The sequence below is a fragment of the Heloderma suspectum genome, chromosome 1, assembly GCF_057233095.1.
Source record: "Heloderma suspectum isolate Gila_16-S chromosome 1, 16-S_ref, whole genome shotgun sequence".
Lineage (NCBI taxonomy): Eukaryota > Metazoa > Chordata > Lepidosauria > Squamata > Helodermatidae > Heloderma > Heloderma suspectum.
Genome location: NC_139458.1, coordinates 84,992,946 through 85,010,842, shown reverse-complemented (window position 1 = coordinate 85,010,842; position 17,897 = coordinate 84,992,946). Strand labels below are relative to the sequence as shown.

General features: G+C 43.5%; 1 protein-coding gene across 1 annotated transcript in view; it reads right to left on the bottom strand.

Annotated features, from left to right (window-relative positions):
* Nucleotides 1–17,897, bottom strand: part of TP53I11 (tumor protein p53 inducible protein 11) — a 107,107-nt gene that overhangs the window by 23,531 nt on the left and 65,679 nt on the right. Inside the window, exon 2 of the mRNA XM_084850880.1 lies at nt 12,228–12,391. Within this exon, the coding sequence (XP_084707006.1) occupies nt 12,228–12,356 (129 nt within the window). The 5' untranslated portion in view covers nt 12,357–12,391. The remainder of the gene's footprint in view (nt 1–12,227; nt 12,392–17,897) is intronic.

The window sequence follows — 17,897 nt, the reverse complement described above, 5'->3', positions numbered from 1 at the left end:
TGCACCCTTAATAGAGACCTAACCCCAAAAACCCAATAATAGTCTTCAGAAACATGTAGGAAGAAAGCCAGACTATGAAGCACCTGGTCTTTGATGTCTATATACTAATGCCCAGAGTGTGAGAAACAAACAGAACGAACTTGAACTCTTAATACAAGAGGGAAATTATAACTTGATAGGTGTAACTGAGACTTGGTGGGATGAGTACCATGACTGGAATACAGCAATTGAAGGATATTACTTGTTCAAAAAGAACAGGAGGAACAGAAAGGGAGGTGGGGTTGCACTGTATGTGAAAAATACATATCTCTGCACAGAAATACAGGAGGATAAGCTTGGTAGCTCCACAGAGAGCATCTGGATCAAAATAAATGGAACAAAGAATAAAAGGACATGGTGGTTGGAGTCTACTACCGGCCACCCAGTCAAGGAGAAGACGAGGATGAAACTTTTGAAAAGCAAATAGCCAATGTTTCAAGGAATCATGTTGTAGTAGTAATGGGGGACTTCAATTTCCCTAATATTTGTTGGGAGACAAATTCTGCAAAACATGGCCCCTCCAGGAAATCCCTGACTTGTGTGGCGGATAACTTCCTCCTACAGAAAGTAGAGGAAGGAACTAGAGGATCGGCTATCCTTGACTTGATCCTAACCAACAGAGATGACTTAGTGGATAAAGTAGCAGTTACAGGAACTCTGGGAGAAAGCGACCATGTTGTACTTGAGTTCTTGGTTCTAAAGGAAGCAAAAGCCAAGTGTAGCCAAACGCGTACCCTGGATTTTAGGAAACCTGATTTTAATAAACTCAGAACAATGATCAGTAAGATCCCATGGCAAGCAACTCTAAAGAGAAAAGGAGTCCAAGATGGATGGGAGTTTTTTAAAAAGGAAATTCTCAAGGCACAATTACAAACCATTCCAACAAGAAGAAAAGCTAGAAGACAACAGAAGAAGCCAATGTGGCTTCACAAAAAGCTTAGAGATGACCTGAAAACAAAAAAAAAAGCACACATATAGGAAGTGGAAGGAAGGCCAAGCAACAAAGGAAGAGTACAGGCAGGTAGCACAGAATTGCAGGGATGGCATCAGGAAGGCTAAAGCTGAGAACAAGCTTAGGTTAGCGAGGGATGCTAAAAGCAACAACAATGCATTCTTCAGCTACGTGCATAGCAAAAGACAGAGGAAAGAAATGGTGAAGCAGCTATTAAATAAGGATGGCAAAATGATAACAGAAGAACTCTCGCAGAAGAACTGGCAGAAGAACTCTCAGAGCCACTGTCTTTGAGAAATCATGGAGGACGGGTGAAGTGCCAGATGACTGGAGGAGGGCTAATGTTGTCCCTATCTTCAAAAAGGGTAAAAAGGAGGAACCTGGGAACTACAGACCAGTCAGTCTGACATCAATCCCTGGGAAAATTCTGGAGCAGATGATAAAGCAATCCATCTGGAAGCACCTTGAAAACAATGCAAGGATTACTTGAAGCCAACATGGATTCGTCAAGAACAAATCCTGCCAGACGAATCTGATCTCATTTTTTGATCAAGTAACCTCCCTTGTGGACTGTGGCAATGCTGTGGACATAATATACCTCAACTTCAGCAAAGCTTTCGACAAAGTGCCCCATGATATCCTGATGAGCAAACTAGCTCAAAGTGGGCTAGATGAAACAACGATCCGGTGGATCCACAGTTGGCTACAGAATCAGACTCAAAGAGTGCTTGTCAATGGGACCTCCTCAAACTGGGGAGAAGTAACGAGTGGGGTACTGCAGGGCTCAGTCCTGGGCCCAGTGCTCTTCAACATTTTTATTATGACTTGGAGGAGGAGGTGCAGGGAATGCTGATCAAATTTGCAGATGACACAACATTGGGCAAGATAGCTAATACACGGGAAGACAAAAACAAAATTCAAAGGGATCTTGATAGACTGGAGCACTGGGCAGAAAACAACAGAATGAAATTTAATAGGGATAAATGCCAAGTTCTACACCTAGGAAAAAGAAACCAAATGCACAGTGAAAAGATGGGGGATACCTGGCTCAACAACACTATGAGTGAGATGGATCTTGGAATTGTTGTCGATCACGAGCTGAATATGAACCAACAATGTGATGTGGCTGCAAAAAAGGCAAATGCTCTTTTGGGCTGCATTCATAGAAGCATAGCTTCCAAGTCCCGGGAAGTACTAGTTCCCCCCTACTCAGCACTGGTTAGGCCTCATCTGAAGTACTGTGTCCAGTTCTGGGCACCACACTTTAAGGAGGATGCAGACAAACTGGTGAGGGTTCAGAGGAGGGCAACAAAGATGATCAGGGGACTGGAAACAAAGCCCTATGAGGAGAGACTGAAAGAACTGGGCATGTTTAGCCTTGAGAAGAGAAGACTGAGGGGAGAGATGATAGCGCTCTTCAAGTACTTCAAAGGTTGTCACAGAGAGGAAGGCCTGGATCTCTTCTTGATCATCCCAGGGAGCAGGACATGGAATAATGGGCTCGAGTTACAGGAAGCCAGTTTCCGGCTGAATATCAGGAAAAACTTCCTGACTGTTAGAGCAATACGACAATGGAACCAGCTACCTAGGGAGGTGGTGGGCTCTCCCACCCTGGAAGCATTCAAAATGAGGCTGGAGAACCATCTGTCAGGGATGCTCTGACTTAGATTCCTGCATTGAGCAGGGGGTTGGACTTGATGGCCTTGTAGGCCCCTTCCAACCCTACTATTCTATGATTCTATGAACATGAGGGGCACATTCCATATCAGGGTGAGTAACATGACCCTTTCTTTCCTATAGCTACTTTTACAGCTGCAGATTTTTAGAGCTACTAGTTAGAAGTCTACGTTTTTGTTTTAAAGTTCATGGTCCTGATGGTTTAGAGAGACATGTTTGAAAACATGATGGGGAAAAATGCCAGAAAGAAATGAAGTAACATTGAATACTAATATTTTGTTTCTGGAACTTTTTGCCACTTCTACATCCATGTATCAGGGATTTTTTTTCCCCAAGGACAGATGCATGCCCTCAAAAACAAAATATTACCAATAGGTAGAACCGAATTTTAGAAAAGGTGGCAGCAGTTCTACTACCAGTAGTGCTGAAAATATTATATATGAAAGGTACCAGTTCAAAAAGTCACCCAACATGTATCATTACAAATAAGCTGCTAAGCAACTGCTTGGGTTCAATGACAAAAAGGTCAATCCATGAATACTAAAAAAAAAAAAAGAGAAATGTTCGTAACCAGCAGAGTTCATGCAGAGCAATCGCATGCATCCCCCTGCTTTTTTGAACTCATAAGAAAATCAAATAGCTGCTCTCCTAGCAAAGATGACTGAGGGAACAGAAGGAGGGGATTACATGCTGTTGTGAACTATGGTGGGTTAAGAGAGACCCAGAAGATCCCAGGCAGAACAACCACAATATGAAGAGTCCATACGCTACCTCTGTCTCACTCACACAAAATATGCCAACACTCAAGAAGGGCAGATTAGTAAAGTAGTCTGTACTGGGAAGCTCCAGAGTTAGTTTTACCAGAATAAAGGCAACCATAGTTATCACTTTCCTTTGGCAACCGATATTTTGAATTTTCCCATAAGAGTTGTGCTCTACATATTTTTTTAAACAGATCAAGTTAAACAAAAACCTTCCTTGCAATATTGGCCTTAGAAGTTTCCCTCTGGGGCCCTATTAAAGTACATTCATGCAACGATGAATCAACATCAGCAACTTCTAGGCTGTTAGTATTTCCTTCTATTTTTCTTACTTTAAGACCAAGGTCCTAACAAACTTAAGCCAAACATGTTATTTTTCAAAGAAAAAAAAAAAGCAGCCACAGGAGGCTGAAATGAGAAGCAGGACTAGTGCAGGGAGGAAGAAGAGGTTTATAAATGCTTCCTTTCTGCTGTTCGTCCACTCCAAGCTACCATCCATGTTGTTTCACTCCTCAGAGGGGAAAGATTCACTCAGAAACCTGAACAGTGTATTTCAGTTTCCCAGGACATTCTTTAGCAGACTTCAAAGTCACCATACTCTAATTTAAAAAAAAAAAAAAAGGATTCCAAATTTGTCACTGAGGAATTTGTCAGACTAGAAAGAGCAGTTGCACAATCTGACGTGTGGTGCATGCACATTGGCATTTCACACATGTGGAATATTTCCACTTGCATGCATTCCAATTTATATTTGTAGCCAGGGGCGTCATTATAGTAGAGCCTACCTGGGCATGGGCCCCGGATCTTTTTGAGCTGTCCTAATTGCCATTTTTTTACATTTTCCCATTGACTTGCATTGGAAAACAAAAATGGCATATCTTTTTTAGTTTGCAAGATAAATAGATGAAACATGGAAGCTTGGTAGCCCCCATGGAACTGATTGAATCTGCCAAATTCTAGGCAATTATGTCAAGTGGTTTTTGTGCTAGTCACAGGTAAAATTTGCTATTTTCAAGAAAATGTGTCAAAAGCAAAGAGCTGTGATTTCTTTGTTCTGCCACATAAGCATATGGAATTTGGAAAGTTGGCAGCCCCTGTGGAGCTGATTGAACCTGCCAAGTTTCAGGCAGTTATGTCCAGTGACTTTTGTGCTAGTCACAGGTAAAGTTTGCTATTTTCAAGAAAAACTGTCAAAGCAAAGAGCTATTTTTTGTGTGTGCTTCCACACACATGCATGGAATTTTGGAACCTGCCAGCCCCCACAGAGATGACTGAGCTTGCCAAATTTCAGACAGTTAGGCCTAGTGGCTTTTGTGCTAGCCACAGGTAAAATTTGCTTTTTCCAAGAAAATGTGTCAAAGCAAAGAGCTATAATTTCTTTGTTCTTCCACATAAGCATATGGAATTTAAAAAGTTGGCAGCCCCTGTGGAGCTGATCGAACCTGCCATTACCTGCCAAGTTTCAGGCAGTTATGTCCAGTGACTTTTGTGCTAGTCACAGGTAAAGTTTGCTATTTTCAAGAAAATCTGTCAAAGCAAAGAGCTATATTATATTTGTGCTTCCAAATATGTGCATGGAATTTGGAGACCTGGAAGCCCGTATAGAGATGACTGAGCCTGTCAACATTCAGACAGTTAGGTCTAGTGGCGTTAGTGTTAGCCACAGGTAAAATTTGCTTTTCCCAAGAAAATCTGTCAAAGTAAAGAGCTATAACATTTTTGTACTTCCACATAAAGTCATGGAATTTGGGGACCTAGCAGTCCCTATGGAGCTGACTGAACCTACCAAATTTCAGAAAGTTAGGTCCAGTGGCTTTTGTGCTAGCCATGCATAAAATCGCCTTTTCTCAAAGTCTAAAACAAAAAGTAAAAACTGTCAAGTCACCCAGGAGATTAGAGATCCTAATCAGAAGGTGTTTAAGGTGAACACTATCCCTAATCTCTGGTGTAGGGTTTTCTTGAGGTGCAAAAAACTTCTCTCCCCCTACTTTTCTTTTCTGCTCTTACATTCCCACTGTTGGGAGCTTGCCTGCAATGCAATTTTGAAGAGGGAGAAGGAAGGGAAGAAAGAGCTCCATGTGAAATACTGGTATTTCACATAGCATCTGATTTTACTGCCCCGAACTGGAACTTTTGGATTCTGCAGAAGTTTTGTAGCTTCAATACAGCAAAGGATCCAATCAGCCTCTACAAACTTCTTTCTCCCCCTCCACTTTAATTTCTCCTAAATAGCTGTAGGACTCAAATAATCCCAAAGGGAGGGTTAGGACTATCTGGAGTCATGATCGAGGAACTGCTGAGGCTTTTAAATAGGTTCTACAGTTTTTAAAAAGCTAGAAAAAGCCCTCAGCCACCTCACCTCATAAAATTCATTTAAGTACGTGCAATCCTTACAAACGCTCCACAGCCTCCTAAATTCCTCTGAAGTACTACCTCTCTGAAAGGAGCCACGTGGCTTAGGGAATTCTCTCTACTCCCCACCCTTGCACACATTTCCAATCACCATTTTTCTTTTCTTCTTCCCTCCCCTATCCTGTTCTTTCTTTCTCTTCTTTATTCTACCCAGAGCATATCTTGAGGAATTCTTTAAGAGAATTCTCTTCGGTGGGCAAGAGAAGTTCTGAACTGTATTTGACTTTATACAAACAGACAAGAGGGTTGGTTTTTCTCCTTCTCACAGGATAGGGAGGGAAGAAGAAAAGAAGAATGGTGATTGGAAATGTGTGCAGGGGTGGGGGGTAGAGAGAATTCCCTAAGCCTTTGAGAAAAGTGGGTTCACATGGTTGCAGAGAAACAAAACTGGGGCTGTTTTGTTTGTCAGTTGCCATTATCCAGCAATAGGAAGGGCTGTAGCTCAGTGGCAGAGCACATGCTTGGCATGCAGAATGTCCCAGGTTCAATCCCCAGCATCTCCAGGTATTTTTATTTATTTATTTCATTTCTATACCGCCCAATAGCTGAAGCTCTCTGGGCGGTTCACAAAAACTAAGGTAGGGCAAGGAAAGAATGCCTGAAACCCTGGAGAGCTGCTGCTGCCAGTCACTGTCAACAATTCTGGGCTAGATGGACCCAGGATCTGACTCAGTACAAGGCAGCTTCCTGTGTTCCTCTGAACAGAAAGCTTTAATAAAAATAGGAGTTTTTGATTTGTTGTTTAAGTGGAGGGGAGATAAATATTGCCAATTTATGCAATCCTATGTACGCCTACTCAGAAGTCCCATTATGTTTAATGAGGCTTACCCTCAGGAAAGTGTGCGTAGGATTCCAGCATGAGTTACTTTTGCAGGGAGGTTTGCACCTTGATGTTTTGCATGTTTACTCAGAAATAAGTCCTGAGTTGTGAGTATGGTACTGCAGGCTTAATACAGTGCCTACCCAATTCTGTCTAATGAATCGACTACCCTTTCAGCTCAGTCCTATGCATGTTTTGTCATTTGTGGGTTTGGGGTTTTTTTTTGCATGAACTCCAGCTTCAGTGGTGAGGGAAAGGCACTTAGTGCATGCTCAGAGTTTCTCCATCAATGAGCCCTAGTTTTGAAAACAGACTCTTTGGGTGAATCCTGGTGAAGCCTTGGCACAAATGAAGTTATAAGGAGGAAGATACAATGAGAGCTTCTGCATAGAGAGGAGTTGCACAAAACAAGACTTCTGTTTTGATGAAGAGTTGCTGGAGGATGGTAGGATGAGGAGGAATGGTTGCATGGAGGGGTATAGAATTGGTAGGGGGGGAATGCAAGTGCTCAGTGATGAAAGAAGAACATTCTGCACATGTGCAGAGGCAATCTCTATTTAAGAACATAAGAAGAGCCATGCTGCATCAGACCAGGTTCCATCTAGTCCAGCATTCTGCTCAAACAGTGGCCAACCAGATGCCCATTGGAAACCCACAAGCAGGACATGAGTGCAATAGCACCTTCCCACCCATGTTCCCCTGCTGCTAACATTGGTGAAATGTAAATAAATCCTAGTAATTCTAAATTAGAATGCATGTATATCCTTCAGAAACTTTGCAGGTTTCTTGCCTGGGGGACACCTCTAATGACCTCTGCATTTTCATACAAATTTACCCAAAAACTCTTGGGGAAGGGGTGAATGGAAGGGAAAGCAAATCACTCCCTCCCCCCAAACTGGAGAACTCCCCTTCCACATGAACTGCTGCATCTATCCTTCTGAAACTTTGCTGTTTCTTACTTAGGGACAACTCTAGGCTGCCTGTAATTTTCAGAACAATGGTCCACAAGGAACATAGGGAGATAAGTATGTCCTCTTTTGGAGACCTCAAAATGTCAAGGCCACTCTTGCACAAAAACCCTTGTGGCTAGCATTCTGAAATTTGGCAGACATGATCTCCTCTGATGGGGCAATGAATCCTGAAATTTTTATCCAATTCTTCCAAGGAATTAAAATGTTACTGGCAGTTCCCTTTAAAAGAAAATAAAAATATAAACCCTGCACCTATTTTTCTGACATTGGGCAGGTGTAATCCGCTTCTAGGGGGCTACTATGCCTGAAATTATCCAGTTCTGACCAAGAGAAAAAAGTTACAGGTTTTTTTTTTCTAATTTCCCATGGTAGTCAACAGGAACCATAAAGACTCATTTTTCTAAACTTTGACTCAGGTTTGGTACTGAGCTGAAGTGGTCCAACTACAAATTGGCCCAAGCAGAAGTGGATGTTTTCTAAAATGCTGAATTGGGGTCTGAGTTGAAGTGGGGTGGGCGGTCAGTGCACACTTCTTATGTATGTATTATGTAATCTATACACACACTCAAGCACACTGCATGCATGCACCACACACACACACACACATCTATATAGAAGTGTACTTAGACTTGTGTGTGTGTGTGTGTATATTATATATATGTGCAAATTTGTGTTATGGGACTGTGCCCCAGATCTTTTAAGACCCTAGCAACTCCCTTATTAGCAGCCCTAAATCTCCTGATGAACTCACAAAAACCTGCGAAGAGCAGAAGTGAAAATGACAAGCCTTGCTGCTCTAGTTTGCAGCTTCTTCACCATGAAGGGATGAAACTGACAAGGGGCTTCAAAAGTTTGTCAGTTTCACAAAGGCTGTAGGCAAGCTTTGAAGCAATTATTTGCCAACAGACAAAGACATTTGTATTCCAGCAGGCCTTTGGCATGTAAGCTGGTCTGCTGGGTTGGGTCTTGTTTTCATTCTTTTATTGTTGTGTTTTTTAACTGTGATTTAATATATTATTTTTATGATTGCTTAATTGTGTTTTTATTTAAATGTTGCCTTTTATTGTTGTTCTCCGTCTTGAGTACCATTTCCCCATAGAAAGGAGGGGTACAAATTGAATAAATAAACAAGTAAAGTATCAGAACTAAAGCAAGGTAGCACTGTGCATCCAACCACATCTATTTTTTCCTCTGACCAGCATGCACCAGGAGTTTGTGCATCCAGCAAATGATATTTCTCACCCTCCTGCCCTATGTTAACAAATCTGATAGCGCTGGACAGAAATGCAGGGTCCAGGACACTTGTTCACCCCAGCAGGACTAGTATTCACACAGGAAATCAAGCCTCGCAGATGGCCACAGTGTGTCGCTCTGGCCTATGAAATCTTAACAGAACAAGATTTTGTTCATCTTTAAGGTGTTACAAGACTGTGCATTTTGCTCTATAGCAACATAACTAGGGATGATGTGGAGTTCTGCTCCCAGTGAAACCCAGGCTGGAACCACAACTTCTGATGAGGACAAAATAATTGTGAGAGTGGACCCGGGACCCACTGATTTCTGGCAGGTTATGGTCCTGTACCAGAATTACAGGGAGCCCACGGGTGAAGGAAAAAAGAGGCATTTTTGCCTCTCCTTTTTTGTATTGGAGACCTTGAAACATGTGGGGTGGGGAACTAATGCAACCCTCTGGGTTGCACTGAACCTCCCCACTGCCTTGCATTCCCACAGTCTGTGGTCCAGCACGGGATAGATGAACATACCCTCCCTGTCACTGGTTCACCAGATGATGAGCATGCGTATGTAAAGGAGTGTCCCCTTGCTCACACTGGCTCTCACTGCAATGCTAAATATTCCAGAATTGTTTTTGCACCTCTAAATGTTGCTCTCAGACCCAAGGCAACTTTTTTTTTACTCTTTTACTCCTTTTTTACTCTATCAGTGCCTGTGAGAAGAAAATGTCCTTCATTTGCATTAACAGGCCAGTCTTTGACAATATAAACAGCAGGTGAGGTGGGCCCATTATGGACAGGGACCACAGCAGGGAGAAAAACCCCTCTCCCACAAGCATGAGTCCTGATCCAAATCAAAGCCCCTGTGCTGACTCTAGAACAGGAGCGGGCAACCTGTGTGCCTCCAGATGTTCTGGCCTATAACTGCCATCAGCCCTAGCTAGCATAGCCAATGGTGAATGTTGAGGGGCATAATCAGCCAAACTTCTGGAGGGCCACAAGGAGAAAAGACTCATAGCTTTAAAGTGACCTGTGCTTTGGCCCTCAGAGTGACCTGCCTTAAAGTGACCTATACATCTTTAAAGTGACCTGTGCTTTGGCCCTCAAGAGTCAGAAACTGCAGGCAGATCTACACTATAAATCTACACTGATTTCATAATCATTTTAACATGCCTTTCCCCAAAGAACTGTAATTTGGCAAGGATGCCTAGAAGCCTCCTTTAGAGTTCCCGAACATCTCAGGGGAAGTGAAGGACTATTAAATCAGTTGAAGTTTGTCCTATAGTTGTACCTCATCTGCGAAGTTTATTATCTATTACATTTCTATGCAACCCAATAGCCAAAGTTCCAAGTGTTGGAGAATAAACCCTGAGTCCCAACACACCATGTCGAAAAAGCTCAAGGGAATATATTAGTTGCTGACTTGAAAGTACACGTGTGTGTGTGTGTGTGTGTGTGTGTGCGCGCGCGCGTCAAACAGCTTTCAGATATTCTACAGCTTTGTTCCAAGGTGAATATAGCCATTCTGGAAAATACCCAGGCAAAGAGATGGGTTTTGCAGATAGGGGTGGGGGTGGGGAGAAAAAGATGTAGTAGCATATGACAGCAATACTGAAGAAAGAGGCATGTGTGTACAGTATACAGGACAGGAATCTAGTCTCTGAGTCCTTGGAGGGAATAGAAACAGTGTACAGAACTATGGGTATTTCTACACCTACAAAGACATCTCTCTAATGAGGTGAGAACAGCAGCTTCAACCAGCCACCCCCATAAGCCTAGTAATTCCACCCACGACTGTGAATCTAACATCTCACTCACTCGATTTTGCAATTAACTCAGATTAACAACCGCTCTGTGTCTGCGCTGGGGCGGGGGGGGGGGGCTTGTGCAATTGACTAGAAAGCAGGTTGAATTCAACAAAGATTATAAATTAGGGCAACCCAAGCAATGAGCAAGAGAGGTTTTACAAATTCCTATGCCTCTCTGCTGCTTAACCTCCTACATAGCCCACCGTCTCATCATCCTCACTACTCTTGAGGAGCTGTAGCCTTTCCTAGGCTTAAATGCAATTAGTCTGCTCTCTGCCATTAACTTTTTGTTGTTCTACTCCTCTAACCCCATCATTCAGACCCCTCCCTCTAAATTCAGTTCTCAGCTGTCCAAAAATAGGGGACAAGTTTCACAACACACTATGCACTTGGAATGTCACTTCAGGCAGTCGGAACTTCTAAGGTGATTCAGTCATCACAGCATCCAAGATATCAAGGACACATTCTCTCAGCTCTAGCTTCTCCCAACAAACCCGAGGAGCTCTCCTTGCAAGTCTAGCCATTGTCTAGATTCCTGTCCTCTTCCAAGGGAAAAGGTCTTTCCTCAGCATGGGTTGCAGAGTTGCTGCACACTCACCACCCACCATGTCCCTTCATCTTCTGTCACACTCTCTGCAACTGCTCTGCCCTTTTCCTAATCAACAGCAGTCTTTGCTTGATTAATAAGCTTAATCATCTCCAGCGCTGAATACAAATCTGAGACAGGACATTTTTCCTCTCACAGGCACGGATAAGAGAAGATGTATGTCTTGCATTGGTCTTTGAGAAACCTAGATGCAAGATCTAACTCAAGGGTGGGGAACCTTTTTTTTCCAAGAAGGGCTGCATTCCTCCAGGGGTCACAGTCTGGGAGCCACATGCCTGCAGTCATTGGGGCCAGATGTGAGTGTGGCCAGTTCCAAGCCACCACAGGGGCACACACTTAAGATCAAGGCCTGTGGCCACCCAGATGTTGGACTCCAACTCCCATCATCCTCAACAAATGGCCCTGCTGGCTGGGGATAATGGGAGCTGGGAGTCCAACAAATCTGCACTGCCACAGGTTTCCCACCCTGCTTCAGATCATCATTACCCTTCTCCCCCCTGCCAAATTTTGGGACAGATGTGAAGAGGTGGTAATCTTAAACTGAAATCATCAACTCCCCTGTCCAACCCATCCACACATTCAAACTGATCAATGTATTTGGGGAAAGGGATGCACTTTTCCCCAGATAGTAACACTGTGCTCTAAGGTAGGTTTGCTTGCTTTCTTTGATAGAATGAAACTTCAGACAATGGATTGTTTTATGAACAAAGCTGTTCATATTCTGCAGGCACTTCTGATGTGGTCCATCTTGGTTCTTCTCGTGAAATTCACTCCATTGGGGGTAGTGTGGGGTCCTCCACAGCGAAAACCTCCTGCTTGGTCACTACCACGTCTGCGCTCATTCAAAGATCTTCTCCCCGTTCCTGGGCAGTATCCAGGCTTGCAACCCTACCCACTTCTTTTAATGTCCGGCTCGCAACTCCCAAAGACCAATGGCTTGTTTTTTACCTTTGACCTGTGAACTTCTCCGTCATCATCCTCCCCCCCAACGCCGAGGATCTTCCGTGTCTTCAGACGGCTCACAAGGTCTGTCTGGCTGTGCTTTTTCATCAGAGGGGGTGGCTGCTTGGTTGCCATGGTGACTCACGGGTAGTCTCTGGCTTGGGCGGAAGCTGAAATGGAACAGGCCAGAGGTTGAACAGATCAACCAGCAAAACACTTTCTTTTGAAAGGGTCAAATCCAGCAAAAGGAGGAAAAGCTCCCTTTAAAGAAAACATAATTTTCCTTTAATGCCAAATACATTTAGCACAGCAGAGTTTGGCATCCCCAGCTAGTTGCATTCTTCAGACACCCACAGAAGAGTGGGCATCTATTAGCTCCTCGGCTTACAAAAATTAAAACAATACAACCCTTTCCTGTGTCATTTTTGGCTACAGAATACTTTCTTCCTTATGCACTTTAAGAATGAATGCATAGGGATTTGGCAGAGGACCAGCCACCTTTTAGTCAGGGCTGCGGCTCAACCTGGAAAACTTTCAAGAGAGAAGCACAACAATGGCAAAGCTAAAATGGCTGTCAGGGTCCCATTTCTAAACACCCAGGACAGTTCTCCTTAGAAATTAGAAGAATCACTGTTCAGGTTCTCTAGCTCCAGAAGCAGCAGCAAAAGTGCGGATTCGGCCTGGGCCTGGGTTTTTTTTTAAATCACGAGTTGCATTTTGTAGGAGGAGAAAAGTTTGGTTTGCAGCATGTCTGATCTTCAACTTATCTTGAGTACATCAGAAAGATGTACTGGTGAGCTTAAATACTTAGTTGAGTAGGTGCATTACTATATACGTCCTGCTGCCAATCACTTGCAGCTAGCCCTTCCTCCAAGGAGCCCAGCCCCACCTCGTCATGCATGGTTCCACTATGATTTTATTCTTATAACCACTCTTGTAAGGCATGTTAGACAGGGAGGGAGGGGGAGGGAGAGACTAGCCCTAGGGTTTCCAATGTGGTGCCTGTGGACTCCTCCACTGGTGCTTGCCAGGCCACCTACCCCTCCTGGTTATTTTTTTAGATGTTTAAAATTATTTGTTTTTAACTAGGGACTGCCAGGCTGCAAAGCTTAGGGCTGGCCTCTAACATCATCTTTAGTTCCAAGGATGTCTCTGGGCCCCACATGGCAAGGAGCAACCTTGGGGCTAGAGGGCGTGGGGGATGGGGGAGGTGCTTTCCCTGTATGATGTAGGGGAGTTCACTGTGTGTGTGCATCTGTGTGTGTATAAGCTGACTTGTATGTATGTATGTATGTGTCTACGTGGTGTGTTTTTTGCCTGGGTTGCATGTGTGTGCACGAGGGGGGGCTGCCTGTGTTTCACTGTGTGGTGTGGGTGCCTGTTTTGCCTCTGCATGTCTGGTTGTGTTCCTCTGAGCATCATCTGTTTGCCATCTGTGAAATGGGTACTTTTGTGTGAGCTTTGAAAGGGAAAATATGTTTGGTATTTGTGGCTCAGACCCCACCTCTGCCCCATACTCAGTTCCTTGGATGTATTACTTTAACTGAGCCTGATTAGAGAAATATCTTCAGAGAAATGGGTATTGGATCAGAACATTGGGGGGGTCCAAAAAGAATGTTTTGGAGCTCAGAGCCCACCTCTGCCTTGTACTTAGGTTCCTGGGCAAGCTCCTTCTCTTTTAGTCTCAACAGTTTCCCTTCTGGGAAATGGGTGTTTTGTGATTGCCCACACCCACCATGGCAGCCATTTTGTGAATGGAAAGCCCCAACTGCCATCCTGTAGCAGCCATTTTTTAGTGTGCCCATGATACCCTCTCAACATTCAAAATATGCAAAAAGGTTGGGGACCCAGTGAGTTTCATGATACAGCTGGGATTTGAACTAGCGTCTGCTCGGTCCTCATCCAAGACTCTACACTCTAACCACTGCACCGCAGTGAGAGTGCTTCAGTCAGCAAAATGGTAGAACCCCTGAATCTAAACAGTTCCTCTCCTTGTAGATCAATGGGCATTTAGTTTTGGGCATTTAGTTTCTTCAGGTACTGAAGTCAAACCCAACTGTAAATGGAAATCCATTTGAGACCATTGCCACATGAACTTTCTTCTCACACATGCTCCAGTTAAACTTCTGCTCTGTGTGCTTTTATCTTGCTAATTATAGTGGGTGGGAGAGCTTTGTTATCAGACAGGAGCTTCTCTTCTCCCCAGCCCACAGAAAGTTGGGAGGTTTATGGATCCAGGAGCATTATACTAGGACAGTCATTTCTAGCTCTATTGAAACGGCAAGAAAAGTTATCATTTAGTCATGCCCATGCGCCCAAGATCTAGAGAGAGATAACATAAATGAAAATGGTGATGGTGGTAGCATTTACAAGAGGCAGTGAAAAACCATTGGGGGAGGGGCACAGAAGAGGCATAGAGGGTCGGGGGAGGAAGGAGTGTTGTCTCATATGTTAGATTTCCAAAAGTGAAATAACAGTATTAATACTGCGATCCAAAAACCTATTTTCTCTTAATAGGAAGTATGTCCTATTAATTCTGATGGAGCTGGCTTTCAAGCAAGCATGCTTAAGACAGAAGCCTTATTTCCTTCTATGATTCAGTTGTGATTTGTATGTGTCAAGTAGCCACAAGGGTCCGGTAATAGGTGAGCTACATGTGTGTGAGCGAGTGAGCGGGAGGCGGGGGGGGGGGTACTGATCTCCATGGCAAGAGGGCACTAAAAGCCTCACTGTACATATTCAGACAATGCTGCTACTGCTAGGCACTTTCCATTATTCTTCCCTATACAAATTCTCTTCAGAAGAACCCAATTCACCGTTGCACGGTTCAAGGGCAGACAGGGAGAAAACTGTTGCAGGTAGGCAGGGTTAGAGGCTTTCCATGCTTGAGATCAAGTTAGGAGTAGACTTCATTGCACTGGAATGCCTACAGATGTGCATCTCTGCTATAGTATCAGTCATAGTAAACTAGCCATTCTAGGATAAATACCATGTCCCAGTCATGCATTCACTGCATTAAGGGTAGGCAACTTGGTGGCCTCCAGATGTTTTTGACTTCAACTCCCATTGCCCCCAACCAGCATGGACAATGGTCAGGCACAATAGGAGGTATAGTCCCAAACATCTGTAGGGCAGCAGATTGCCTAGCCTGCATTAAAGGAACATCTCATTGGTTTCCCATTGAAACAGCTCTATAGTTTATTGCCTTCTGGTTACTTCTTTCAGATTCCCTAACAGTACTATTTTTTATTTTTGCACTGTTAAACACAAGGCTGACTCCCCTCAGGCATTTTGAAATTACATGCACTGCAGTAAACTAGGACAGCAAAGACAAAGAAAGAATTTTAGCCAATAAAGTAATGGGAAAATAGGAGTTAAATCTACACAATACATTCCTTTTTCTTAATGGTAGCTCATGCAATCTCAAAACATGCTTGTCATACCAGCTAATAGCAAAAGTGCTGGTACTAAATCCACAAATGTTCTCCTAGTCAGGCATTTTATTCATTTTTTTGTGAAAGGAAAGGAGAGAAAAAGGGGGAGATTTAAGTGTAGAGAAATAAGGGACCCTAACCAAGTATCAAAACAAATTTTAAAATACTGCCATGTTCCAAAGCCACAGTTATTATTATTATAAAACAAATGTTAACAGTTAAAACTAAAAATAAATAAAATGCTGTAAATAAATAAATCTTTTTTTTTTAAATTCAGGTAGCCATGTAGATTCATGAGAGAGAAACAGCAGCAATGATTAACTTATTGCCTTTATTAGGACAAACTGAAAATGTAACAAAAACGTTCAAGTTCGCTGGAACTCTTCTTGGGCTAGACGGGGGGGGGGGAGATGTGCCAAGTGTGATGCAAGACTCCCAGTCTGCAGCTTGTCACAGGATGCTCCAGACCGAGGGCTCCTAGAACAACCAATCAAAAGGCATTGTGCGACTCTTCCACCTTTCCCTCCTTAACCATTCTTTCTTTCTGGTAAGAAAAAAGATGGAAGCAGCAGTGGTAAAACACAGGAAGGTCACAAGTGGAAGACTATTTTGTCTGGACCTAAGGTGGCCATATGCCCTACTTTACAGAGTGGTCCTCTGTTTGAAAGGCTATCAGAGGACAGTGCTCTAGTTCAGGGGTAGGAAACTTGATGCCTGTGGGAACCAATATGTCCCTAGACACCTTTCATGATGCCCAGCAAGGTGACCTACCCCTCCCACTTAAAAAAAATAAAATAATGCATTTTGTTACCAGCAGCTGGGAATGCTGTGAAAGAGTTTTTTGTTGGAGCTAAAAGCTGTGGATTCAAAGGAATTATTTTGTGTGCTGGGGATCAGATTCCACCTCTGCCTTGTACTCAGATGTTGTCATCCTCCAGGCTCTCTCCTATGCTTTGCAACCATTAGCACTGTTTTTTCCTAATGAGGAAAGTCTGATATTATTTAGAAATGGTGGGGTGAAAGTCTTGTGTAATTGTGCAATTCTGCTATACCACGGTGCCAACTATTGGTTGAATAATGAAACACAAAGACAGGCAGAGAAAGAAACTCGCCAGAAAAAGCACATGTAAAGGAGCTGGCCTTAATCCTGCAAAGAATCTGGAAGCAGAAGCCTGTGTAAAGATGCAGGATAAAACCTCATGTATAAATGCCTGTACTTTGGTGATGCATGTTTGCAAGAATTTGCAATTTGTTTCAACACCTCAAATGAACTAAACATTTTTGCCTGAGCTTGTAACATTAGATTTGTTACAAAAACCACAAATTACAGGTTTGGCAGGGTAAGTTTGCCATCACTAATTCAGACTTGTCCTAGCAGGAATAGAAGTACATTCGGGATGATTTGCCAGTGTCTGGGACTGTCAGAAACATCAGTGAGGAGCACACAGTGGCTATGGGTCACCTGGCCCATGCAAGCACACATGTAAGAGGATGGCTTAATGCAGCCCATTCCATACTCCTATGTAACATGATGATACCACATTACTTGATTACGCAAACTATCCATCTATTCGCTGCAGCTATTGAGGCTATTGACTCTTCAGATGTATGTCGGGGCTCTAAGAAATCTATTTTGAATATCTCTTGATTCAACCATGAGCTGGCATTTTTGACATTTGTTGTTGTTCAGTTGTTAAGTCGTGTCCGACTCCTCGTGACCCCATGGACCATAGCACACCAGGCCTTCCTGTCCTCCGCTCTCTCCCGGAGTGTGCTCAAGTTCATATTCATTGCATCGGTGATGCTATCTAGCCATCTCATCCTCTGCCGTCCCCTTCTCCTTTTGCCTTCAGTCTTTCCCAGCATCAGGGTCTTTTCCAGAGAGTTTTCTCTTCGCATTAGGTGGCCAAAATATTTGAGCTTCAGCTTCAGTATCTGTCCTTCCAATGAGCACTCAGGGTTGATTTCCTTTAGGATGGACTGATTTGACCTCCTTGCAGTCCAGGACTCATGGGCCAGCCATATGACTATGTTTTCCTGGGATTATTGCAACTGACCATGGAAACGCAGAGCACTACTACATCTTCAAGTTAAGTGGCAAGGCATCTGGATAACACCCAGTTTGGGGCTGGAAATGGCTATCTGCACTGCAGGCCAGGGGAAAAATAGGCAAAAAGATGACGTGCAGATTCACTCCTATGTACCTTAGTTTGTCCTCCCTTCCCTGTTTTATTAGCGATGC